Source organism: Oryzias latipes, chromosome 22, assembly GCF_053564925.1.
Source record: "Oryzias latipes strain Hd-rR chromosome 22, Olatipes_Hd-rR_3.1".
Lineage (NCBI taxonomy): Eukaryota > Metazoa > Chordata > Actinopteri > Beloniformes > Adrianichthyidae > Oryzias > Oryzias latipes.
In genome coordinates this window covers 25,490,448-25,517,011 of record NC_136258.1, presented here as the reverse complement: position 1 = coordinate 25,517,011, position 26,564 = coordinate 25,490,448, and the positions used below count along the sequence as shown (strand labels likewise).

The window sequence follows — 26,564 nt, the reverse complement described above, 5'->3', positions numbered from 1 at the left end:
AACACACTCTTGACTTAGTCCAACCCCGGTTTTTCAAAATCTTTCAGATTCAAGTACATAATATGAATATAACATAAATACGGTTAAAATAAAAATCATTATGCAAACCCGAAAGTTTAAAAGTGATTGGTTAATTTTTCCTCCTACATAATTTACATTTATTTTATTACCACCTAACTGGTTTGTGCAGTTATAAAGAACAACACTACTAAGAAGAAAAAAAAATATTCATAGTGTTTTAAAAAAGATGGATAAGCGAAAAAAGAAAATCACGTTAGTATTTTTAATTTGTTAATTCATGTTTTGTATAATTCCAGAATTTTTTTCCCCCTTGACAGGAGTTGACCTTTATAAAAGAAAACCTTGGAGTTTACATAAAAAATATATATATATGAAATTAAAATTTTCGTATATATTTCTTTTATTTCATTTATTATTTTTAAAATGTTTTTAGGTTTTCTTGTGTTCAGTACCGTAAATCCTTTTTTTTCCCTGTGCCTGAATTTTATTTTGAAATTCTAAAGAGATTTTTGGCCTTTTCCTGTTCTCAAAGCAGAAACTTTTATTTACAACTGAAGTTTCTTCTGACTGATGTCTTTTTGTTATTACACATTAGGCTGAGGCCATTAGTGGGCACACAAGGATTTTAGAACATTGCTACAAAAATGTTAATGAATATTATAAATCGACTTTCTGGTCGTTGCACGTGTGACATATAAATATTTAAACCAGCAGCAAATGAGTGGATCTTAAAATTGTATATGTATTTTTAAACTATAAGAAAATAATCTTTTATTTGGATCATTAGAGAGATGAATGGTTTCACTTTGTCTTTGATCGTTATCACAGTTTTCTCTATTTGCCTTTTATATTTAACAGCTTTTGCTTTTCTCTTTCTTTACTTAAATATATATAAATAAGGTGTTTTTTTGTTATTAAAACATGTAATCTGTACGACAAAGGTTTAATTTTAAAAAGGTTATTTAAAGGTTTGATATGCGTCAAGTAAAAAATTATAATAAATGGACATAAAACCAAAATAAAAGGAAAATCATCAAGGAGGAATAAAGCAACAACAAAGGCAATAAATACCAATAACAAGAAAATTTGTGTTCAGTTTGGGTCAGAAAGGTTTTGTTTTTGTTTTTTCATATCAGATAAGTTGTTTTCATTTGTCGGTTTCGCCCCACCCTCAGATTCTAATGACATTTTGGTTTGTTTATTTCTGGTTTGTTGTTTGAACTACAGGTTTAAGATTTCATGTGAAATAAGATTCATGATTGTTGAAATTCTCTTTTTTTGCTTTAGTTTGAAGGTTTGATGGTTTTGAAAGCAGAAAACAGAAATAAATTGAGGTTTCACATCTCGCAAACTTAAGCCTTGAGGTCCAAACCATCTTCCCACGGCTATGTAAGGAGCATGCTACTGCCCCGCCCCGCCCCCCACCCCCCACGTTGCTCCACACAGAAGGTGCCTGAAACAGCTGATCACTTCCCGCCGCTCATACTTGGCTGGTTGGCCTTTGTCCTCTCCAAAGTGTTGAGAGTGCGTGACAGGTTAGCCTTCTGTCTGTCCAGGCTGGAAGTGTCTCGTGTTTGGATGGTGATGCTTCCACTGACTCGACTCCGTTCCAAACTTGTGGAACTGTGTGATTGTCCAGTCCTCTCTCCTGTTAAAGAGTCTGCAGGCCTCAGCTGGTTGGCTCGTCCTCTGTCCAAAGTGTTGACTGTGTTTAACTGGCTGCTTCTTCCACGTTCCACAGTCCCAGTTCCTCCCGGTTGGTTTGCTTTCCCCGTCTGCTGATTGTTCAGGGTTTGGAGCTGGCTCGTCCGGTCTCTCTCTGGGAGTTTGGGCTGAGCGGAGCTGATTTTGTTGGTGCTGAAAGTTTGTATCTTGGGTTTGTCTTTCTCGCTGTCCACGCTTGGGTCCCTGCGCTGCAGTCCAATTTTCTCTCGCTCCAGGCTGCTCTGGATCTCAGCTCTCCGAGCCAAAGCCTCTCTCAGCTGGTTTCGGAAGATTTCGATCTTCTCCTGCAGCTCCTGAAGCTCCCCCTCCCACAGGCTGGTCTGCACAGCTTTGTTCCCAATGGGAGAGAGCACCAAACCTGTGGAGGCCAGAGTGGAAACGGGGCCACCGTTGACGTGGAGGCTCATCTGAGCAGGAGAGGTGAAACTCCCCAGGCCGCCCAGTCCCAACCCCCCCAGGCCGAGGCCGGGCCGGCCGACCATCCCGGGCCGGCCGCGCACCGACGCGGTGTGCGTGCGCAGGCGGTAGCTGTGAAGAGTCTCCAGGTCAAAGTGAACCCGCTTTTCCTTGGTTTCATGGGATGGGGAGGAGTTGCCAGTGCCCCCTGCTGTGGTGGAAGCAGGGAGGGAGGAAGTTGGAGATGGAGGAGGAGGCTGCTGCTGCTGTTTCCTGTGGAGGGTGCAATTCTCTGAGATGCAGGAGGACGGGCTGGTGGGAGAAAACATGGAAAAAAACACACATTAACATTTTGCACAGAGATGCATTCCTAATAGAATTAAGTAGGCTCATATGACATTCAGAAAGACTTCATATTTTCTAGTTAAAAATTGTAACTTTTCCAAAGAACAAAAGTAGCCAAAAATTTAAAAAAAAAAAAAAAGAAGTAAAATAGCATTTCCCATCTGTGTCAGGGAAAATTCCTTCTCCGATATATAATTTGACAAATTCTAATCCTAAAATGAAAACAGAGATAATCTGAAAAATATGTTTTTAACTGTTAAAAATATGATACAAAAAGGTCTTAAAAATGAAGTTAAACATCCAAATGTCATTTGTTATTGTCCTACCAAACACAAAGAAATATTTAAATTAGAGAAATGACAGAAGAAAATTTCCAATATGACATTACCACGATTAAAACAGTTGTTTAAAAACCACACACCTGCAAAGCACAAGCAACCAAAAGGAGAAAAAATGAAGATGATCAGCTTTCATATTTTAATATTTTATTCTGAAACAAACTGTCTGCAGCACAGAGATAACAAAGGAAATGGCAAAACTCAAGTATGTGAGCTTTCATGTTTTTCTACAGCATAAATGAAAACCTTCATCAATTTATCATGTTTTAACTTACATTTTTGATATTATTATTATATTTTACTCTCTTTTCCCTTTCATTTTTTGCGTTGTTGTTGGGAACCGCAGGTGAGAAGGAGCTCAGAAATACACTGATATGATAGGAAGCTTAATCTAAGGTGAGGATTTGAAGCAGAGCCGTGTGCAAAACCAAAGGCACAGAAACAAAGCTTTTATATCACACAGTTACCAAGCAGCTGGTTTAAAAAAAAAAACACACCACATTAACTTTTGTACTTTTACTGTAATATTTGCCTTTAAATTCTGCAAAACTATTTAAATTTGGGAAATGTGTCTTTTTTTAAAACATGAATAATTACTACAAAATTCTATGTAAATTATCAACATGTTTGTTATGGTTAAATGTTTTTCCAGGCTTTCTATAATCCCAGTTGTTGTGGTGAGTAAATATGAAATGACTTGTATGTTGGTGCATGCGAGTCCCTTCCTTTATTATGTAAAGCATCGGGCTGGTCAGTGCATTCACCGACTAACAGGTCAGACTGCCGAGCTAATAAAAAAACTGTTTTGTCATTCAAAGGTACGACTCAAAATATTTGAACATTGAGGGAAATTTCATCATTTTCTTTCAGTCAATTCAAAAAGTGAGAATCCTATTTGACATAGAATCATCACACATGTAAAGATTTTCAGTCTTTATTTCTCATCGTTTTGGTGATTTTGACCTTCAGACAGAAAATTAGAATATCACATTTCTAAGTGCAAATGTCAGGCCTCTGAAAACTATGTTCATTATTTATTCACTCAATACTCGAAGGGGCCTCCTTCCCTATGAATTATTGCAACGATGCAGTGTGACATGGAGGTGATCAGCCTGTGGCTCTGTGTAGGTCTAATGGAGCCTGGATTTGATGGCCCCCCCTTAGGTCATCGGCGCTGTTGGATCCTGTGTCTCATCTTCCTCTTTACATCAGCCCACACATTTTCCAGGTTTTCTGTTGGGTTCAGGTCAGGCGAATTTGTTGGCCAATTGAGACTTGACCCAAGGAATGCGAAGCCCATGTCTGGTATTCGTCTGTGTAGTGCTCTTCATGCTCTTCAGCTTCATTCCATACCTCCAAATTCTAGAATGAAGTTCTCCTGACAATCCTCTGAAGGCTGCAGTTATCCTTATTGCTGCTGCACCTTTTGCTCACCACTTTTTTCCCTTCCACATAACTTTCTTATTTTTTGGTAATTTTTTACGACTAATATTTCTGCTGTGCTGTGCATGATATCAACGTAAGACCCTTAGAACGGCTTTTAAAAACTCAGCAGTGTGTGGCATCACATTTTCTTTAATTTTTCCTTAATTCTTGTCAATTATGTCTTTCTTTGATTGTTTTTTTTATGTTGTTTCAATTTTTGTTCTTAATTTGCTCAATTTTTAAATTTATTTTTATTTTTAAACACTTTGGAACACTGACAGTGTTCTAACGTACAATAGAAACAACAATGTATTCATTCATTCATTCATTCATTCATTCATTCATTCATTCATTCATTCATTCATTCATTCATTCATTCTCTGTGACAGACCTAGACTGAGAAACCATCTAAAAGCTTAAGAAACCTTTGCAGATGTTTAGATTAATTGATTGATCAGGAGTGACAGCACAAGTGTCATACATGACATTTTTTCTATATTCTAACTTCCTGAGACACAGAATTTTGGGTTTTCCTTTTTCTTCTATTCCATAGTCATCAGTTACAAGAAATGAAGGCTTGAAATATGCCAGTCTATGTTATTTTTCTATTTAAAAGTGCATTTACTAATAAAAATGATTCAATTTTCTTATATGTCTAACTTTTTTTACAAGCAATTAAAGTTTTGGATCAGAAAAGAAATTCTTCTAAAAGTAGAATCTTGTATAAAAAAAGTAGTCCCCCTTAAGTTTTTGCCTTTAATCAAAAAGCAAAAAGAGAATGATAGAGAAGAAATGTAAATGCTGGTCTGAGGTCTTATGGTGTAAAAACATGTTTTTTTTTTTTCCTCTAGAAGTGTTATGAAAAAAACAAAAATGCATGGTACTGGGGTTCTGGCAGGAACTTAACTATAAAGAGCCACTCTGATCATTTTTTGATCTTCGATCCATAAGTGTTCTTCGTGGTCTTTTAATTAGGATTATGCCGTTTTTGGATACATTTGCCATTTTGCAGGACATAGTTTCGGCAGAGCAACAGTACATCAGAAATTTCCCTCTGAGTTTTGGGCGGGACTGTTGGCATAGAGCAAACCCCCCCCCCCCCCCCCCTTTACCCTCCCTGTTGCTGAGAGCGATTTGTTTAAGTGGAGCAACTTGTGGTCCAGCCAGCGTATTTTCACTCCCCCCCCCCCCCCCCCCCCATCTGCTCCCAATTCACAACAATTTGAACAAAGACATACTCAGAGATGCAATTTTTAAGCCTAATGTCCTCAGTCATTAGAAAAACATGTTAAAAACATGATTTTCCTTAGAGTGGGTCTTTAATAAATAAACAAGAAAAAAACTGGAAGGAACAAAAACTGTGAGCAAACAGCAGGGAACTAGAGAGGAACTTAACTAAACACCAGACTCCTAAATACACTGAGGATGATTGACTTAACTGAAGACAGCTGTGGATAATGATCAAATGTAAGGGAGACAGAGATGGGGGGCAATACCTGAAAACTGTATATTATCTAACAAAACATACCTGAGAACAAACAAACCAAACATCGCAGTTTTAATCTCAGTTTTTTACAGGAGTTACCATCATTGCAACAGTTTTTGATAGAACTTCCATACATTTTCTAGCGGTTTAAACAATGTCTGCATAGGAGAGGATGAGAAATGTCATGGCAGAAAACTTTTAATTCGTTGGGTAAAAATGGGATGGCTATTTCCTACTGTAATGTTTTTAAAATTAGTAATACGGCACAAAGCTGCCAAAGTGAAAGCGGCACAGAAATGAGCTCATTACTTTTGGTCGAAGCCGGTCAGCTCCTTTCCAACGTCCTCATATGTGGTGTTGAGAGCTCTGTGGATTTTCTGCAAGGAAAAAATGATGGAAAAAAATTGGTAAGAAAGTGTCGAGACAATATTAAAACTGAAAAAAAAAAAAATCAGGGAAGCTGCTGGAAATTATTCCTTTCATTTTCAGGAATCATCTGTGATGGTTTTTGCATGAAAAAATGCTCGAGAACTCATTTGAATAATTAAAAATGAGGCAATCTCTGCATGTTTGAAAAATTTGACTAGTCAAAGTTAAAGATGCTTAAGCTCATTTGATTTAAGTATCAAAGGACTTAGGCTAGTTTGAAAACTTCCAAACCTCATCATTAGGTGTGAGGGTTGTGTAATTTGCATAAATGTTCAGATGCGTGTGCAGGAAATAAGACTTTCATTACAGATAGGGATAATCTCAAGGGACTACGTCAGACGTCATGCTTCCAGATAACTGCACTGGTTTTGTGATGAACGCTGGAGGCTGTCCGGGACTAGCTGCCCTTTTAGAGAGATGAAGCAAACAATGTGAGCAGTCTTCATTTTTCAAATGCTGCTTCCATTATCTCCTCAGCAAAGTAAAAAAATAAAAAATCACCGCAGGCATCTTATTTATTAATGGCTGGCGTTGCATAAAACACAACAACATGTGACCTTTAAATTCCCACTTTGTTGTTCTTTTTTTTGCTCTTTCACATACTGTCATTAATACCTAAAAAAAACCTGCAGCCTGGGCTTTTTTTGGTGTGTGTGTGTGTGTGTGTGTGTAATATACCTAAAATCAAAGCTGATAAGAAATGGAGCCACAAACACTTCATGTAAATAGTTTTTAATGGTTTAATTATTTATAGGCCACATTAAAATCAAATTATGTGATTAACATATAACTTTATTTGCATTAATGAATGCAATTACTGTCATAATTTTGTAAAGAAATTCTAATTTAATATGTCCATTGTGATCTACAGCCTAATCAAATATAAGGGAAAAATAATGACATAAATTAACGTGGTAATACCCGTTACCAGCAGTAGGGGGCATACGATGTCTGCATAAGAATCAGCAGTGTTGGGGTTTGTGCTGCATGGATCTTTCGCCTTGCATGTGGTTCAGTGAGTGAGACCTGCTGTTTGCATGTGGCAGCGTGCATGCATGCATGCATGTCAGTGCTTTTCTCACCTGGCTGGTATGCAGCCAGTACTGCAGCGTGTGCGAGCGGCGCAGGCGGGGGATGACCAGGTGATAGAAGGTGTGTTCACCTGCCAGGGTTAACAGGGCTCCACCAACACCAATGCAAAGCAGGACAAACAGGCCGGAAAAATGCTGGATCCCCATTTGCAGAGTCTGGGGGAATAAATCCAAGATACGAATGCTAAAGTTAATGATCGGATGTTGGATAATAGGTTCTTGGTTTTTTCTAGAAGTTCCCCCCCCCCTTTTTTTAGGAAATAAACAACAAACAAGATGTATTTGCATTCATCTGAACAGCTTTATTTAAAAGAAAAGGTTCCTGATCTGAACATTTCCCTTTTTAATCAAACTGAAGCAGATTTTTGCTGCGATTTAGATTTTTTAAAGCTGCCAATAAATGGAAGGTTGCCATGTCTTAGCTTGGCCAAAAGGTCTCACTATTTTTAGTTAAAGTCCCACTCCGATCATCTTTGATCTTTTTTCAAAGCGTTCCCAGTGGTCTTTTAATGGTGATTATGCCGTTTTTCGCCAAACTCTGTCATATTTCTAAGAGTGGCATTAATTCATTAGAAATTTACATCCGCGTTGTAGGCCGGATGCCTCCTCTTTCTGTCATTAATCTATCTACCCGCTCTCCCACTAGCTTACAGCCCCTCACACCCCCAACCCGGCATTACTGATCCAACAAAAAGTTGTTATACTGGAGCTATCCAGCCGTACCGTTTAGATCCAGATGGCAGCTCTGACGAGGAAATCAAAGACGGACATGGATCTATTTGTCTTCTAGTGGATGCACCAGATTAAGGCGGAGCAGGGATTTTGTGACCCTCCCAGCGTATTTTATGTGTAACAAATATGCTCTTTTTCAAATGGCTCCAGATTCACAACGATTTAAATAAACAAATACTCATAAATGCAATTTTGAATCAAAATTTTTACATATGTGTCCTCCATCATCAGAAAAATGCCACCATTTTCAAAGTTGGTTTGAAGTTTTGAGGCTTTGAATCTTTTTCAAAACCTTTTGGAAAGAAAATTGCAAATATGAGTAAAATATGTTTTACAAATGTATTAATAAAACAAAGTTATGACTGATCAAAATTGAAACCTTATTTCTGGAACTTTCTATAGTCAGCCCTTGCAACCCCTTAGTTTAGAAGAGTTTGATGCAAATGGAGGATAAAAGGCATTAAATAATCATTTAGATTTACAAAATAGCAAATTTGGCCAATACAAGAATAATTCTGACATTATGCACCTATTTTAGCTGAAAGCGAATAAAGCTGCTTTAACGACATAATGGTCTAGAGAGAAAAAAGGAGGACAGCCAAGTTAAGATTAATAAAAAGAAAGCATTAAGCAGGGAGAGGAAAAAAAAATGATTTAAGTGCAATTTGCTTCACCCAAATCCCCCCTGACACAATGTCTATCTAGTGAATCTTTGTCGTGGTGGGAGGAGGCGGTGAGGGGCTCTTCCAGTGCTCCATAATCACGTTTTCTCCACCCAGCTCATTTATGAACTGCCTCTGATGGCAATTAGCCCAGTGCTGACTCGGCAAATTCATCAGTGACAAGAGTGACCCTCTTTCACTTCTGATCCGGGGGGCAGGTCTGCACTAATGCCCCCCTTTTATTTTTTTTCTGAAGAGCGCACTCTCTTTGCTTCAGATGGGATGAAGACAAATAACTTTCTAGTGCAGGGTGAAGTTAGGGTTGCATAATTGCATTTTGAACCATGATTCAACTTTCAAGTGGGATTTAAAAAGGATGTCTGGAGGGAGCTGAACAGCCTTTTTCTTCACAAACAAGCAACAGAGATATAGACAGTGTTCACTGTTTAGAATACCACTTCCGAAAAAGAGGGAGAGAAAAAAGTAAGGGAAGAACTCCCCAGTTACATACCCTGAAGACAAATCAGTATTGATGCCCTGAGAGTATGAGCCTGAAACTGTGGTTAAGGTCAGTGAACAGGGCTGACTTTATGTGATTTTATGTCTTTGTGTGTATGTGAGGCTGTCTGTATGCGGAGCTGGTGGCCAATCTTTTCAGTGTCCCAGAGGGAGATTCATTTATAGAAGTACAGAGCAGGAGGCTTTGCTTTACACACCACACACGTACAGAATATGAACACTTCCACTGATGACTTACCTCAGTCACCGCAAAGACTCTCTTTCCGCAGGGCACAACCTTATACCATTTGTCATGTAGCATGTCCATGAATCCATCAGACTTGTAGCGACTCACAAACTCAGATACGTTGCGGGTTAAAGGAGAGCCCTGGGGAAGGCCTATACCATAACCTGAAAGAAGGTACAAAGACGTAAATGCACACGCCACAGGCAACAGAACTGGAGACCACATCCATGCTGAAGGGGGAGAGAGTCAAATTTCTTTTGGTAAAAACAGAAATACTCTTGAATGTTCTTTTTCTTTTTTCTTTTTTACTCTTGAATGTTCTAAGAAAAAAAATATTTAGTTGGGCTGTGAATCCTTTCTTAGGTGGCGTTTCAATTCACAAACAAGAGCAACAATTCAAAGATCAAACCACAATTCTTACTAAACCATCATATAAAAACAGGAGATCAGAATCAACAAAACAGAGATTTAGAAGGTAAGAAATGGGATTTATCACTTTAAACAATGGCACATTCAAGAGTTTTTTCTGTCAACTTTCTGGTTAACTTCAGCAATAAACAAAATACAAACATCACTAGCCGTGGTTACATGGGAAAAATATCTTGATCGGATCAATGGTCGGATTAAAATCCAACCGTGCACATGGGCCCAGAAAAACTTTTTCCGATTAGAACGATCGTTCACATGGTCTCACTTTCGGTCGGAATAAATCATTTGGGCATGCGCAGTGGTGTTGAAAATACCGGAAAAAGGAAATAAGTCCCACTGGAAACAAACCTTTGCTGTCATATACATTTATGCAGCAGCTCGTTAATATACGAGACGATCTTCCAAGCGTGTTTTTATTAATGTTATGAATATTATGAAGCGCCTGTTCGCTCATCATTTTATTTTTAATCCGTGTGGGCAGTGCTTTTTTGTAGAAGAACGGAGATCCAAGGAGAGGCTAACAGGCGCTAACAACATTAGGCCAGCCTTAATGTTTGATAATATCCATGCGGGATATGCCGCAATCTGCATCTTGGCTGCACGTAAATATGTGGGAATAGCATCAGCCTTTATTTTGTCGGGACACAACTGGAAACACAAATCCATGTGATTGTTTGAACAGTTTCTAAGGAGGACTGAGCGACATTTCTGCTTTTAGCTCACACACCGCCCCAAAGCCGCTGTGTGTGCTAGAAGTCCGAGCTCTGCTCGAACACACGGTTATCCTGACAGCAGCTAACCGAGGACGGATCGCAGTCACACACAAACAAACAACAAAACCCACACGTAACAAAGCATCTTCCCTCCCCTCAAACCCAAAGTTATTAACCCAGCTTCGTTCGGTCCACCGGCACACGAGCCAGGAACACGCAGGGTCCAGACGTCACGGGTCACGAAGCGCTCCTCCTCGGCACCCCCATCGTGAAGGGTGTATGAGAGGGGAGAGGCGGAGAGCCAGAGGGGCGAGAGCGGAGCGGCGCTTCTCACCGGGCCTACGCAGAGCAGCCGATCGGTCCTGTTTGAGCTCCAAAGCTTTCTCTGGAGCAAAACACCGTCTATGCATGACGTTAAACCAGAGCAGAAGTGACACGGAATGAACCGTTTACATGAACAACGGTCGGATCAACAATCGGCATAACCCACCTATCTCGATCGGAAAGAAATTTTGATCCGAACGAGTCTGATCGGGGCAGAGTATTCCGAACGACGTGTTTACATGGCGCATTTTCCTTCCGATCAGGCATTCTTTCCGATTACTTTTGCCCATGTAAACACGGCTAGCGTTGCTTTGCACCATTTTACAGAAAATCCTAAAAATGTTCTCCACAGTTTTTTTCCATCCTTAAATTTTGATGAAAATAGATCGATGACCAGAAGATAGTAAATGAAGACACAGCAATACCTACATAAAAATGACTCTGGAGCAGCTGGAAAACATTCCAAGTTCTTTACTCTAAACTGACACTAGGGTTCCAACAGACATGTTTTATAAACTCCTTTTTTGTTATCTAGTAGAAAAACCTCCCACACTTTAGATGAACATTTTACAGACATGTTTCGATAATTTTTTTATTTTATTTTATGATAGTTTCATTTTGTAAAAGGTGAACTTTCACCAACAGTTTATGTACTTTCGGTGACAATAGCTCATTCAGTTTGTTTAGTTTAAATGCTTAAAGTCAAACATTATTCTGTAATTTTAGAGCAATAAATAAATTACCTGTGTATTTATAACATACTTTACAATATTTGTCAAAATCACTAGTCTGGGATCTTGCACGCCACAAATATTCATACAAATTTTTTTTTCTGGAACAGATAAGTCATGCCTGACCCAACCCCCTTTTGCTGAGAAGGAATTGGGTCCCATTTTTATGGTCTTTAGTATGACTCAACAATAAATTGGACTAACGACTTTCCAGTCTCAGGACGGACACTCTACCACTAGATTATAAATCTTTATAAATCTAACCGTTTTGTACCATAAAAAGAAAATGACGAAACCTCAATTTTGTAACAATTTTGTAATGTCAACAGTACTGATCAACTTGTCTTGGTGTCCCACATGGAGGACCTTAGAAAGAGCAAAGGCACCGAACGGAAATATGAGGACTCTCTTAAATGATTAAAAATGGAATCTACTTCCCTGCATAAGGGCTGGGTTTATACAAGAGAAAATGATGAAAGTGTAAATGCCTGTCTGAGAAAAGTGTATAAAGTGTGCAGTGAAGAGTTTTACTGCCTCTAACCATTTATAATCCTACTTTGTGGCTTTCACCTGCAGTATTTCACATCAGAGGTCACTTGCAAGTGAACCAAGATCCTTGTTTATAAGTGAAACATAGTTTGCTATTTGGTGCACACCAGAGTTCAATCTAATTTCATTTATTTATAAAGAGCAAACTTACACCCAAGGTTTTCTCTGGGGGTGAAGTAAAGGGCAGATTCGGCAAAACAAAAGAGCATTTTTGAGGAAACAAACTCTGGTTTGGATCAAACAGCTGTTGTGGCCCCACTCTAAGTGTAAACTTCACTGACCTCTATCAATGCCTGTCAAGTACTAAATTATTACACAATAGATGTGTTGCCACATTGTTCCCATCATGCACCATGTTCTGTAGATATTTATGTGATACCTGATATGACTTTACCAGTTCAGCTGACATAAGGAGATGAATAATCCAGTTATGGCTCCCACTGTGACAAAGGTGGCGTTTTCAGGCTTTGTAATGAGCTTTAATTGGTTTCTCATTTTTCTCACTATAAAATGTTAAGTAGTCATCCAAGTAAAGGTTCTCCACACCAGAGAGGAACAGACACTATTAGTAAGGTGTTCATTTTGCCAGGTACATCCTTAATGCACCAGGGACGACTTATTTTTCTTCTTGTAGCACTCTAAAGAATTCAAAGCTTCATGTTTATATACAGCACACATTTTTTTCTGTTTTATGCGCTGACTGTAAATGAGAACTGGACTAAATGACCCCTCTGAGTGCCAGCACACTCTAAGAAGCCAAAATCTCATAGACTTCTATGGAGAAATATACAGGTTTTACTCAGTCAATACATATGTGAATAACCATTCTTGCTCTGCTCCCTTTTTAACATGTTTTTGGTAATCATATTTTTTATAATATTTCTACTGTAGGGGCAATAAAAGTATGTGGTGTCTGCTGGCCCCAACGTCCATTGTTTGAAACATTTGTCAGATTCTCCTGAGCCCGCTTTCAAGTGGTAGGGGTGTGGCCGTCCAGCAAGCTCCCTCCTGATTGGCGAAAGTTGTTGCCAGAGAATTGTTGACTCAGATCGACCTGGCCCAGTCACTGCTTACTTATGACGTCTGGTTCTACCATAGCGATGTCTGTATTAAGAAAAAATGGCGACTGAATTGACTTTATTTTGCTTGAACCAGAAAAATTTAATGGTTTATGGGTGACGTCACAATCACTCGGACCAGTTCTCAAACACAGTCAATGGTTTTATGGCATGGCCTAAAATGTATATAGTTCTTAAAAAAAAGAATCTTGATTAAGCTCCAAAGTGCTTTGCAGTCACAAGTCCCATTCACCCATACGCACATTCAAAGAAGCTCAGCTGCAATGAACGGTGATAACTGTGAACACCAGGTGCAGTGTGGGGTTCAGTGTCTTGCACACTTCGACATACGGGCAAGCAAGGTGGGAACCAAATCTGCGACCTTCCGACCAGACATTGAGTGCTTTACCTTTGCACCACAGCCACCCATTTGTGTGTGTCTTAAAATTCCATCTAAATAGTATAAAAAGCAGACCGATTTAAACTTGAAGTGAATGCCCCAATCTTTAGTCATGGCGTTGTCAGATTCCATAAAAGTCACCCACACAGCATCAAGCGCAGCCGGACCCCCCCCAACACTGACCTAGCCTGACCTCATCAGCAAAGCCTTAAGCAGCAAGAACCTCAGTGCAGCTTACAGTATGACGCAAGTTATACACTCAGAGCTCACACTATGCTCACTTCATACAAGTCCCCTGCAGTTACAGACCAAAACTAAAGCAAGTACAAAAGACCAAACATAGTTCAGTTCCTCTGAACACGATTGGAGGGGAAGGGCAATCCCTGAGCACAAAAAGAATACATTTTCCTTTTTATAAAGCATTCTGTAGGAAACATTAGATCTTTAGCTGAAGTACCTGAGGTAGACCGCCGAGGTCCTCAACCATATTAGCATACATAAAGTATCAATCAAGTATTATGCTCAATAAAACTACCTTTGGGATATAGTTTTCTAGGAACAACATTGATTCACTATATTTAGTTTCAAAAAAATGCAACTGAATAAGCTGCTGACTATAAGAAGCTAAATCAAAGCGGCTGGACGGCTCAGTTGGCTGAGGATTGGCACGCAGGAAAGATTTCATGCTACTGCCTGACTGTGTAGCCACAAAGGAACTCAGATCTGGGTTTCCGCTGTGCCAGTCCCCAGCCTGGATAAAATACAGGGTTGTGTCAGGAGGCACCCAGTGTAAAACTCTCTGCCAAAGCACCTGTGCAAAACAGTCAAATCTGATTTGCTGTGGCGACCACCGAAGGGATATACCAAAAAGTGAACAACAACAATAAGAATCAAAGTAAAAAAATATACTACTGATCATGGGATTGATGAAACAAAATTTCTAGGGACAATGGCAGACGAAGTGTGCATTATCAGAAATTATACCATGTTCTGGGTGAATACACGATTCTGAGGGGCTGCTGGGTGTGCATTAAAATGATAACCGCACGCCTAAAAAGAAAGTAAAATAAGTTCCGGTCACATACGTAGCTTAAATGTACTGTTTAACTGCACTGGGTTCTTTAAAACAAACTTTTGCTTCATCATCTGGACAAAAACAAGCGGTAATAGGTGAACTTTCTCTCTGAACTGATGCTTCATTTAACCCATCATGACCATCAGCATATTTATCGCTTTCCTTTGCAGCTACAGTTGAGATTGGATGTCAGAGCTATGGATGCTCCGCCGCATCTCGCAACAAATAGTCTACTTTTGGTGAAAAAAGTGATCCAGACCACAAAAATAACAAGAATAAAGCATTAAAAACTGGTTGAATATTTATTTATTTTGTAAGTGATCATGGTATAATTGGGTTAAACTACCGCTCTTCACGGAAGCAACCATCCCCTGCTTTGCGTCGGACGGTTCAGGCTTCCACATCGTGCATTAATTTCTGATAATGCATACTTTGTCAGTCATTAACCCTTACTTACACCATGGTTCGGGTAAATACTCGATTCTGAATGGCTGTTGGGTGTGGATTAAAAGTGATAATGCACAACTAAAATGGAAGTTCCAGTCACATAACTTAAATGTTGCTTTGTGGAAGCAACAATCCTCCACTTTGGTTTGGATGGTTCAGGCTTCCACGGCGTGCTTCATTTCTGATAATGCACACCTCGAAGGACAATATCCTGCTTATACTATGGTCACTTACAAAATTGAAATATTCAGTTAGTTTTAAGTACTTTTTTCTTGTTATTTTCTTGGTTTAGATGCACCAACCTCAATTGCAGCGGGAAAGGAAAGCAATATATGTGCTCATCGTCTCGAGAGGTAAAAAACCTAGCATCAGTTCAGAGAGAAAGTTCACCTCCTACCGCTGGTTTTTGTCCAGATGATGAAGCAAAAGTTTGTTTTAAAGAAGCCAGCGCAGTGATATAGAACATTGAAGCTATGTGACCAGAACTTCTTTTTTAGGTGTGCAGTATCACTGTGGATTATCACTTTTTTAATCCAGACCCAGCAGCCAATCAAAGTCGAGTATTCACCAGACCATGGTATAATAAACGTACCTTTTTCAGTTTGGAAATATAGAATCTTTTTAACGTCATATAATCATTTGCGTCAAATATGACACATGCATTTCTGAGGCCCTTATCTCATTAGCATGATCCAAACTTTCCTTAAAAACCCATTGTATTTAACTGCGTTTTCTGCCCGGTAGTTCATCATACTTCCACTAGGGGCGGTAGAAGGGCTTTTCCTGCTCATTTCAAAATGGCTACCTTATGAAATCTCAAAAACACTTCTAGTGGAAAAAATTTAACTAATTTTCAAAACTTTATGGTGAGAATAACTCATCTATTGTCATTCATTTTTTTAAATTAGTACTTGTTTTGACAGAATGAAAATTTATTGATAACGAATTCTTTATAATACATTTCCACCATGTTAGAAATGTGTGTATCAAATTGGAGACAGTGGATAAATAAGGGTCTTTTCCGCCTGAACACTCATGTCAAATATTGTTCATATGTTTAACTAACATTGTCGTCAGCAAAAACTTACCAAATCACTCAATGTATCATCATTAATACTATCTATACCTCTATATCTAATCCCTAACTTTTTAGGGGGGATTTCATCAAAGGGTTAAAAAACAAATGAATTCTAAAAAATTGAATTTTCTGTCACTTCTTAGATGTAGTGGTCTTTATAGGGTTAAAATCATTGTGGGAAATGCACAAACCTACAGATTGGGTTTTTAGGAAGCCTTTAAAATTTTCTATTTTTAAATAATTTATTCTGTTTTTGTAAAGTTGTGGCTCTGTCAGAGCTGTTTGCTTTTTTTGTCACTTTTTAAAGTTTTTATTGTATCTACTGAACTGCTTCGGGTTCAGCGGGGGATCTGTTTGGAAAATCCCACATTCCTGTCACTTTGCCTCTTTTGCATAGGCACACCTTGGTTTTACTTGCTGGGGATTTATCTTTCTGTCAGTGTAACCTCACATTTACACAGAGATTTTATCACCTGCTTCTATTTTGTTTTACTTTCTTTGTAAATCTGATGTTAGAACCAGTCTCTTATATTTATTTTAATCTTTTTTCCACATCCTGTTTAAATCCAGGCACCACACTGTGATGTGAAAAGAACCACAGCAAAGAAGGTGTTCTTTTAAATACCATTTTAACATTAACTTCATTTAACGGGTAGAGAGTACCTGTCAATTATTTTTGTCTCCTTTTCTTGCAGCAGAATTTGCCAATAGAGGGAATTATTTGCTTTTGTATGGAAAAGACTGACTAGGTTAGAAGTGTTTGCCGGCATTTATGGGTGAAAATGGGAGCCAAAATCAGGCCAGTGCACATGTATAAAACCTCATAAGAGATTTACGAAAGAAAACCGGTGGTGCATTGAGATTTTACTTTCTTTTTTGCTATTTGAGCATTAAAAATGTGAAAAAAAAGTGTTGGGCTCCTCAAGTGGTTCAGCTGGATTTGGATCTGAAGCTAGCAGACCATGAATAAAGTGACCTGAAATTCAATGTAACCTGGCTGAGCTTAAACAAATCTGACAAAAGGAGTTTGGGTAATCAAATAAGGCTTGAACAGTACTCAAACACATAAATAGAACTTTAAGTGAGCAAATATGACTAGGTGAATCAGTATGCTATAATCTTTAGTATGCATGAATTCATCTGGCATACTATGGTGTAATGAGACCAATATAATAACAAATATTATATTTATCATTAAAACTGCAATTAAAATACCTTATTCCAGCATTTACTGCTTTAATTTGCAGAATGGTGTTTTAATATTTTCAGAGATTTTGCCAAAAACAAAACATAACATAAAAATTCTGCCCAAAACTGAATCTATAGGAAACTAAAGAAAATGATCTTTTCTGTCTCGCAAGAAAAATAAAAAAAATCTTTCCTAAAAAAAGAACTATTGGTAAGACCAATTTTACCCCTTTGGAGATTACACTGAAGATTACACTGAAGATTTTTTTTGCATAATTAAAGCAACTGTTGTTTAATTTTTAATTTTTTTGAGTTATTTCTAACGGGGCCTGTTTTTGCAGTGTGAATCAAAAATTTAGAAAAATGTTTAGCCCTGATTCCTTAGGTTGTTGCTTCCTTTCATTTTTCCTACAAGCGTTTTTTAAGGTGTGCTCGTCCCAGACATAGCAATTGTTTGTTAGTGCGCTTATGTATGTGTGTGTGTGTGTTACGGGCCTGTCAAGGTGTGTGAGTCTGATGGGGATTGTGGACAGCAACAGAGAAGAGCGAGGTTCACGCATCTGTCACACTCTGCTTCCTACATGACAAAAACTGTCTTTGCTTCCCTTCCTTTGCCTCCGTCCTGTCGTCTCTCTCTGCACAATTCCTCCTTTCTTTACCTTTCCTTCTCCCATCACGACAATCATCCTATTTGCCTCCCTCAGGTCAGTTCTCTCCCACCATTGCTGCTGGGCTTGTCCTCTTCTAATCCCTTCCTTATCTCTGCCATCCCTTCACTTTTGTTCATTTTCTGCTTCACTCCATTCTTCTTTTCGTCTTTCAGCTCGTCTGCCGCTTTGTCTCTGTGCTTCTTCCTCCTCTTCCTTTTTTATTTCCACCCGTCAGACAGCATTCCTCTGTCATCGGCCTATCTCCATCCACGTTTCTTTAGAGCGCTCAGTCAAACAGAGAAATAAGAGTGGGCCGCCACTTGTCATTTGTTTTGATTCTTTCTCCCAGACACTTTCGCACTCCATCACAGGGCTTCAAATCCCAAAGCCGTCACTCAAATTCCCACACAGAGACAGTTGTCTTTTAAAAATCACTTCAGTTTATAACAACGAAACCAAAAAAAAACCATAAAGATTGGAAAAACAAAACAGATTTACTAATTATTTCTTAAGAGTCAAAAGAATATTGAAATAACTTGTTTTGGTCATTTGTGATTGACAGCAGAATCTTCCCCAAATTATGTAAACAAACAGCCAACCAACTGTTATTTAGCCCGTTCCAAAAAAGGATTTGTTTTTTCCAACACATCTTGCCATTCCCACTGAGTTCTGGAGGATTTGGAGGCCAAGGATGGGCTGCTTCTTCCCTGTCTAACTCATTTACTCCTCTGCAAATGCTAAAAGGAGTTAGGACAGAAAGCTGTTGAAACAGTGCAGAAACGGTTTTAACACGGCAGCGCCACATAATTATACGCCGGATACCCAGAATTATCACTGTTGCTTCAAAATCAGGAGAACACCTGCAGCACATTGCTATTTTTGGACAGTGAATCCAACTTCCCGTCCTCCACAGCTTTGAAATAAACTGAAATCCGTGTCTGTAAACTTTACTCACAGCATGCTCTGTTGGAATATATCCACCAATCCCAGCCTGGCTGCTTCTGTAGCTCTAACCTTCCTGCTCCTCTTCAGTAAATTTACTGGTGAAGAGGAGCAGAGGAGCCCATTTATGGGCTGCAACACTTTCTTAGACCAGTGCTCCTCAACCTTTTCGAGGACACGGACCGCTTTAATGTCCGACAACATTTTCATGGACCAGCCTGTACGAGGCTAAAGTGTGCCTCCATTTTCTTTTGTTTAGCCTCCAGTTTCCCTCAACTTTTGAGGGTAAAATGTATCTTCATCCTCTGTAAAATATCTGCAGCTGGTTTAAACTTTACTTGTACTCTCGATTTTTGTGTAGGAACTGTCACAGTGAAAGCTAAAAAAATAAGATGCCAACTTCAGCCTCATTGAAAGATACTGGTATTTTCTAAATATAATGATGAATGTAAATCCACTGTCTGGGCAACTTTATTAGCAGCATCCACGTAACGTTAGACAGACGGTTTCTGAATATTATGCAGCGTGGAGTTGGTATGTTGGAACTGTTGCAATAAATCCATACTTAGAGCGAAGACTCCTGTTTTTTGTTTTTACTGCAGCCCTACACCAACTGTCCCACGGACCGGTACCCGTCCTCAGCCTGGGAGTTAGGACCACTGCTGCCCTATGTACAGACATGGGAACAAAAGTCTCAATGCTACTGTAGGTCTGGGACACTTATTTCCTCTAAATAATTTCTGAATCCTTTTCAAAAATAGCAGGAAGTTTATTGAATGAGAGTTTTTGTTTCTATTATACTAACCCTGAAATGGAAATGCATTTCCAGCTAAAGGTAGCACTTTAATGGTTGCTGCTACATCAGAGAAGTTGTTGTCACAAATGTATGTGTGAGTCAAAGTGGAGTCCACTTGAGTTTTAGGGCTTTTTTCCTTCAAACCACACAATTTTGCTCTTTTCTCACCAAGTGAGTGCACGTCACTGGGTCCCCAGGTAAAAAAAACATGAATCAACTTCATTTCAAGGCGGTTCTGTTTGAACACACGTGACTATTAAAGTGGCTTTCCTCTGTAGTCAAAGGTAAGAATGTCCATCTGCAGCTGCACGGGAAGCAGTGAACACTTCACACGCAGCTACCGACTGGTTTACATGAACTATGAAAGACTGACTTTCATGTTTCATTTGAGATTCGTCATCTTCAAACCAGACAGAACAGATGGCAAGAAGTAAACATCAGAAAAGGATGTGCTTCAAACTTCCACTACAGAAGATCTTGTATCCCCTCTAGACTTTAAAGTACTTTATTTCATTCACTGAAAAGTCTGCTGAAGTTTCAACTGACTTTGATGTAAATTGTATATAAATGCATAAAAAAATCTTTTCATATTTGCTGCATTTATTTTGTGGACAGATTCTTCTTTTAAATAATTTAAATAGTAAAATCTTCTTTCTAGTTATGCTTCAAAATACTATTTTTCCTCATTCGTTCTAAATAAAACAAATGATTTGAACATACAGTAGTTATACACACATATAGCTGAAAGTGCAAAATGAATTAAATGTTTTTATTTCTTCTCAGTGTCATGATAGTACATTGTGCACACTTTATTTTTTTTAACAATTCCCATAATGTAAGTTTATGTATTTAAGTGGAAGTGCAGTCAAATAATACAAATGTTGGGATCTCCTAAATAAACGAATTGGCACTTTTTGTGTTAATGATAAAAAATAATATCAGCACATCCACACCATTTCTAGCTCAAGACCATCAGTCCGTTTATTTTCCTTTTCAGTGGGGCTTTCTTTCTCTGGGAATTTCACACGGAAGCAGAGAAGCATAAGAAAACAAAAGTGGCTGCATGTCGCTGCTGTCAGACCCGAGCTGCCCGACCAACAACACTCGGCCCGGCAACAAAGTCTTCTGCCATCCTCCTTTTCATCTTCAGACACACTCCGTCCTGCTTGACTGAACTTATGCACACAGGGGTATATTCACAATCACCTACACTCCGCAAACACATATGAGCAAGCAGGCAGAGCTTCTTGTTCACTGGCAATATTATTAATGGGGTGTGTCTGGGCTGTCGTAAACATCTCCCAGCGGCACTCAGTGAAAACGGACGCGCAGCTACACCTCCGCATCTCTCTCCAGTTAAGCAGCCAGAAGATTTCAACAGAGCGCCTCGCCTGCAGCGATTCCACATTGTTCAACCTCGGTATCTCTGGACCACAAACTGCTCTATAAATGTTGCTCCACATGGACCACATAACACTTCTTTCCCTTTTCTCCCCCCACTCCTCAGCCTATTGGCTTGGGGTGAAGGTTTGTCTTGATTAGGGGACACTGTTGGCTGGCTCTTTTATCACTCGCCATGCAGAAAGGCACAAACTGGCAGTGGGCAAATGAAAGCCCTCTATCTCCTTATGCTGAACTCCCACCTCCCTCAGCCCCCATCATTTTTATTACCTTTGTTGTTCTTTTTTCCCACCTACTTTATTTCCCATCCTTTCTGTTTCCTGCTCGGGTCATTTCCTGGGCTTTCTTTTTTTTTAACGACTATGAAGCCTTTTCCTCCACCATTGTACTCTTTCTTGAACGTACTGTAAAGGGAAATAGCCCCTGATGCCACTGTAGATGCTTTTTCTACTGTTCACATCAAGTATAACTCAAGTACTCATCAGACTGGCCCACTCTATATATCAATGAGACCCACTTTCCCATCTGCACAATCATGAGCAGTGCATCAGCTCATTCTGTCTCATGCAGCGAAGAAAGCAGAAGATAATCTCCAGAGCACTGAGAATGTACAGCGAGTCAGAAATGTGGGGTCTTTCTAAGGCTACACTTTGACAGACACAGAAGGAGCTTTAAAGTTAGCTTTTGGCCCCATGTGGCAACTCTTACTACAAGCACTCGCTTGTCTCAGTGATACAAGGAGAAACGATTGACACGAATACCCACTTGAGCACACCCCCGTACTGTAATATGCATGCACAGAAAGCATAAGCATGCATGCTTTCCCTTTCCCTGCAGAAATCCTGTCGTGACTAAGCTGAATCAAGTTGAAAACGTTTGATAAATCCAAAGAATTTGTCATACCAGCAGAAATGTCCCATCACTCTGACCTTCAGAAGGTTTACATGTGCACATGGCACGGCATTAGAATACTACCAGAATAGTAATAGGAAGCTTCCTTTCATCAAATTGGAAGAAAATACTGTTCATAACCAGAAAGAATCAGAGCAAAGACATAATCTGTTCTGGCACGTCGTCAGCAGCTTTTATTTCTACAAGTGATATAATTCACTGCTTGACTTGTGTGTACAACTGTTCCTGGTGCCACTATAGTACTGCAGCTGCGAGCACAATTTCTGCTTCAATCATACAAGACTGTTAAAGCTATGTAAAATGATAAATTGCCATGTCCAATACCATATTGGAAATGTATTAGTAGTATCCAAGCCTTATATCAAGATGAAAAAGGAGTGGATTGGCTTACTTAAAGCTGGAACTGGTGTTGGATGCAGTGAAGGACGACACGTTTGTGAATTTTATCCATAAACCCGACATTGTGGAGATGTTCTGGAGATTCTGTTTTGTTTTAAGTGGAATAGTTTTGGGAATTGTCTGCATGGATGAGGAGGCAGAGCTGCGTAAATGTATTTGACCAAGATGTGAGGTGGAAATGTTACTTGGCCAAATCGGGGAAGCAATGGTGCACATGATGATTATCGGACTGAACAAAAAAATGCCCTTCCTGTCAGAAATCCAAGTGGAAAACAAAAGCAGCTCAAAAATAAATAAAAAAAACATTGACACATACACCCTCATGCAGCAATGTTAAGGAACTTGCACACAATAACCCCCTGTGTGGCTAATTAGCTGTCTTTTTTTTTTTTGACTGGCAGTTGATTTGTTTACATTTTGTTTTACACTTATTCAAAATCTTTGATCATTAAGTCCAAAGTTTTCTTATGGAGAGTTGTGTTATTAATAATAAATCATTGAAAACCCTGTGGCATCACACACTTCTTATGCTGTCAGTCATGCAGACAACTGAAGTGCTGGAACTGAACGTATGTGTGTTGGCGCATATCCATACTTCTAAAATCAGTATTCTATGGCAAGTTGTTTGTTGTGTGGCGCATGTGCACACGTTCATAAATGAACCCTTTTATTTTATCCAGTGTTGCTGTGCTATGAATTATTGCGTTAATGTAGTTAACACAATTCCAGTGGATTCTGAAGTGAAGAAAAGCCCCTTTGTACGGTGGCCCTGAAGCGCAAATATCCCCAAGAAATCATACACTAAAGCATATTAGGGGTCACAATGACAATTACACATTTCGGAAAACAAAAGCAATTTTCAGAAATCAGCAAGAAATGTTAACAAACAAAACAAAGGAAAACCGGAAAAGGTAGGTACTATAGGCCAACGCTGATTGGAGGATGTTTATACATCATTTCAACCAAAAGTTATTTGGCATGAAATAATACTGGATATCATAATCCAATCAGCAATGATTTTTTTGTAATTGTGTTTTGGTTTCTGGAATTTTCTAAATGTAATGTTGTTTCTTTAATTATTTGTTTTCCCTTTTTCCCCCAGTCATTTTCATCTCTCTTATGTTTTTGCGTTAGGTGATTTGTTGATGTGATTTATATTTCAGGGCTTCTGTAGCTTTGATGTTTCTAACCCTTAATTTCCACTGGTCCATCTATGATGCATCTCCGTTTCTTTGCTTGAAGAGTCAGTTTTAAGACTTTCGGTCAGTTTACACTGTCTCTGTTGCGTCTCCGGTCCGTCCCTTCTCCCTCCTGACTCCCGGAGGAGGAATTTGTCCTTCTATTCCCATGTCCTCAACATCCGAAACTTTGGCAATCAGGCCCCAATGTCCTATCCTTCCTCTCCGAGTCCTTGAAATCATGTGTTTTGTGTCATGAAAGATGTTATGTTTCTGGTACTTTCAAAATCAAACTTTTGACTTCATGGCGAAAATGGACACAGTGGGGTGTTAACATTTGTTATTGTGTGGACACTACACCGTAAATATGAAATAAAATTTATAAAGTTTTATTCTGAAAGTACAATGGACATTTTTTATTTTGAAAGCTGCACCTGTTTCTCTGGCTTTTTACCATGAAATTGACGCATTAGCAGACTCGAAATGAAACTCCTGCTTAAACCTTGTGTTGCGTTGCGTAGGGTGGACATAAGACGTAGACAGGACCGAGGCGGTGTAAACCTTCCAATTGTTTAATTAATATTCCTTTGTTTTGTGTCTAAATGCAACAGAGGCTCACCCTGGACAGGCCAGTGGAAATTAGCGTTGACGCGCAAAAGAAGCGGCTTTAGACCTTTGTATCACTGCTTTTCTCTGTTGCAATTTCAGTGACATTTGATTTATGCAGGAGACCCCAACACAAATGGAAGAAAAGTGATGGTAGTTCAAAGAGTGTTAAGAAGGTTTGACATCAAGCCTATGTTATTTCCCCTTAAATCTATTTATTTTGAAGGAAGCTGATCGTTTTTTGTCTTTTCGGGGAGAATTGTGTATATCTCACAATGCAATATTAAATAAAAAAAGTGTCCCTTTTGACTGTTGCTGGTTCTTAAAAAATTCAAACATGATGTAATCAAAGGGAGCTGTTCCCTTCATAGTAATGTGTGAAGAAGAATCGCTTTTGTTAACAGAAATGACATTGAGATTTTACCTCTGCCTCTATCCCTAAAATAATTTATCATCTGTCCTTTCTTTAAATTGTAGGTGCATGTTCACAGAAACATTTTTAAAGGATGTTGAAGGCAGGACTGGGTTCCTTGAGTACTCACAAGATCATTTCACTGCTAGTCGCTGCTCGTAGAACCACGATAAAAAGAGCTAATCCTCCCAGCTTCAGCTCCTCAGATGTCCTCAAAAAAGCTTCATGTCTTTAATTGTTAATTAAGCTGGCACTGTTTTATTTAGCAGATATTTAGTGATTGATTTATTAATTGCAAAGTCAGATGGCCGTCTTCTCTGCCTTGCCTTTAATTGACCCTCAATGCTTGATATTTAAGGGTAACATCACAAAAGTTCTTTCAGATCTTGTTGGCTCTCGCTATAGTTGACCTGGCAGATAACTCTCTTGCTGGTATTACTCTAAAGCTTGTTGTATATAACACTTTTAGTTTAAATTGGTTGCTTTTTCATTTTCTTTCTCATTATTTCACTTGAGTTGTTGAGATAAAAGCTGCTGTTTAAGGCAGTTTGTTGTTTTTCTCATTAGTCATGTTGGAGATGATTTCTTTAATGTTGCAGGAACAAATAGATTTCTCACACATGAAGACCTAAATTTAACTTCCATTTAAAGCGTAAAATATACAAAAAATAAAGTGAAACAGCTTTCATCGAAACACAGAAGGCAGAGCTCAACAGAACTACGATATCCTGAGACAATAACACAGAATCCAAAAGGTTTAAAGCTAATTTAACAGAGCACCTCCTGACAAAGATCAACAGGCCATTAGAGAGGCATGAATGTGTGCGCACCTTCAATGGCAAAAGGCTTCCCCACAGTGAGCAGTTTGCAGTCGGCATCGATGGAGACCTCAAAGTCCAAAAGGGCTTTGTCCATGATGAATGCATCCAGCGCAGGAGGATCTGTCCTTCACCACCAACACAGACACACATCAGGAGACAAGAGAATCAGAGTTAGAGAAGCAATACCCAAAGAGCACCAATCCTGAGTGCGGTGCTTCGTGTCACCCTGTCATTTAACCCGAGAAGATTACCTGCAGTCTAGCGCGCTATAACACCCATCATTAGCTAAACCAACAGGCGCTGTAGCAGACTGATAAGACATACTCTCTGCAGAAAGGTTCGCTGCTCCAGGAGTATTGATCCAATTGACCCTAATTGAACCCTAATTATAGACTGTTGCTGTGTTGCTGACCATGACGGGCAGCAGATCGGTTTCAGAAAGCACAACACACTGGGTCAAAGACCAACAAGCTAGTTTGGATGGGAATGTCCACACAATCACGTATCACATGCATAAGAACAAAAGGTCCTACCACTTCCTCGTTCTCAAAGACTTAAAATTAGGAGGAGAAATACAAGGCGAACGGTGGAATGGTAAAAGGTGTATATTTATATTGCGCTTTTCTACCTGTCTTGCAGGACCAAAGTGCTTTACAGTCACAGTCCTATTAACCCATGAATACAGACATTTACACACTGATGGAGGCTCTGCTGCCTTACGCTGGCGCCAACCTATAATTAGAAAGTGCAGTGTTCAGTGTCTTGCCCAAGAACTCTTTGATACATGAGTGGGCAAGTCTGGGAATGGAACCTGCAATATTCCAATCAGAGGTTGACCACTCTACCTCTGCACCACAGTAACCATAAATTAGGACAGTTACCATTTCAGGACCTGCTTTTAATCTTCTGCCCTGAAGCAAAGCTATCTTTGATCTTGGAGATTTTTAGCCAAAACTTCAACAAGTGTGACTCTGAAGTTTTCCAGATTCCTTGTATTTTTTACAACATAATCAAGTGTCATTTATATGTGTGTACAAACAAACACGTAAACAAGAATTAA

At 39.1% G+C, this 26,564-nt stretch overlaps 1 protein-coding gene across 1 annotated transcript in view; it reads right to left on the bottom strand.

Moving 5' to 3' along the window:
* Positions 1-1,294: 1,294 nt before the first annotated feature.
* Positions 1,295-26,564, bottom strand: part of grin3ba (glutamate receptor, ionotropic, N-methyl-D-aspartate 3Ba) — a 186,301-nt gene continuing 161,031 nt past the window's right edge. The window contains exons 8-12 of the mRNA XM_023951528.2: positions 25,514-25,629; positions 9,408-9,559; positions 7,248-7,412; positions 6,046-6,113; positions 1,295-2,454 (exon numbers count right to left, since the gene is read on the bottom strand). Of these exons, the coding sequence (XP_023807296.1) occupies positions 1,488-2,454; positions 6,046-6,113; positions 7,248-7,412; positions 9,408-9,559; positions 25,514-25,629 (1,468 nt within the window). The 3' untranslated portion in view covers positions 1,295-1,487. The remainder of the gene's footprint in view (positions 2,455-6,045; positions 6,114-7,247; positions 7,413-9,407; positions 9,560-25,513; positions 25,630-26,564) is intronic.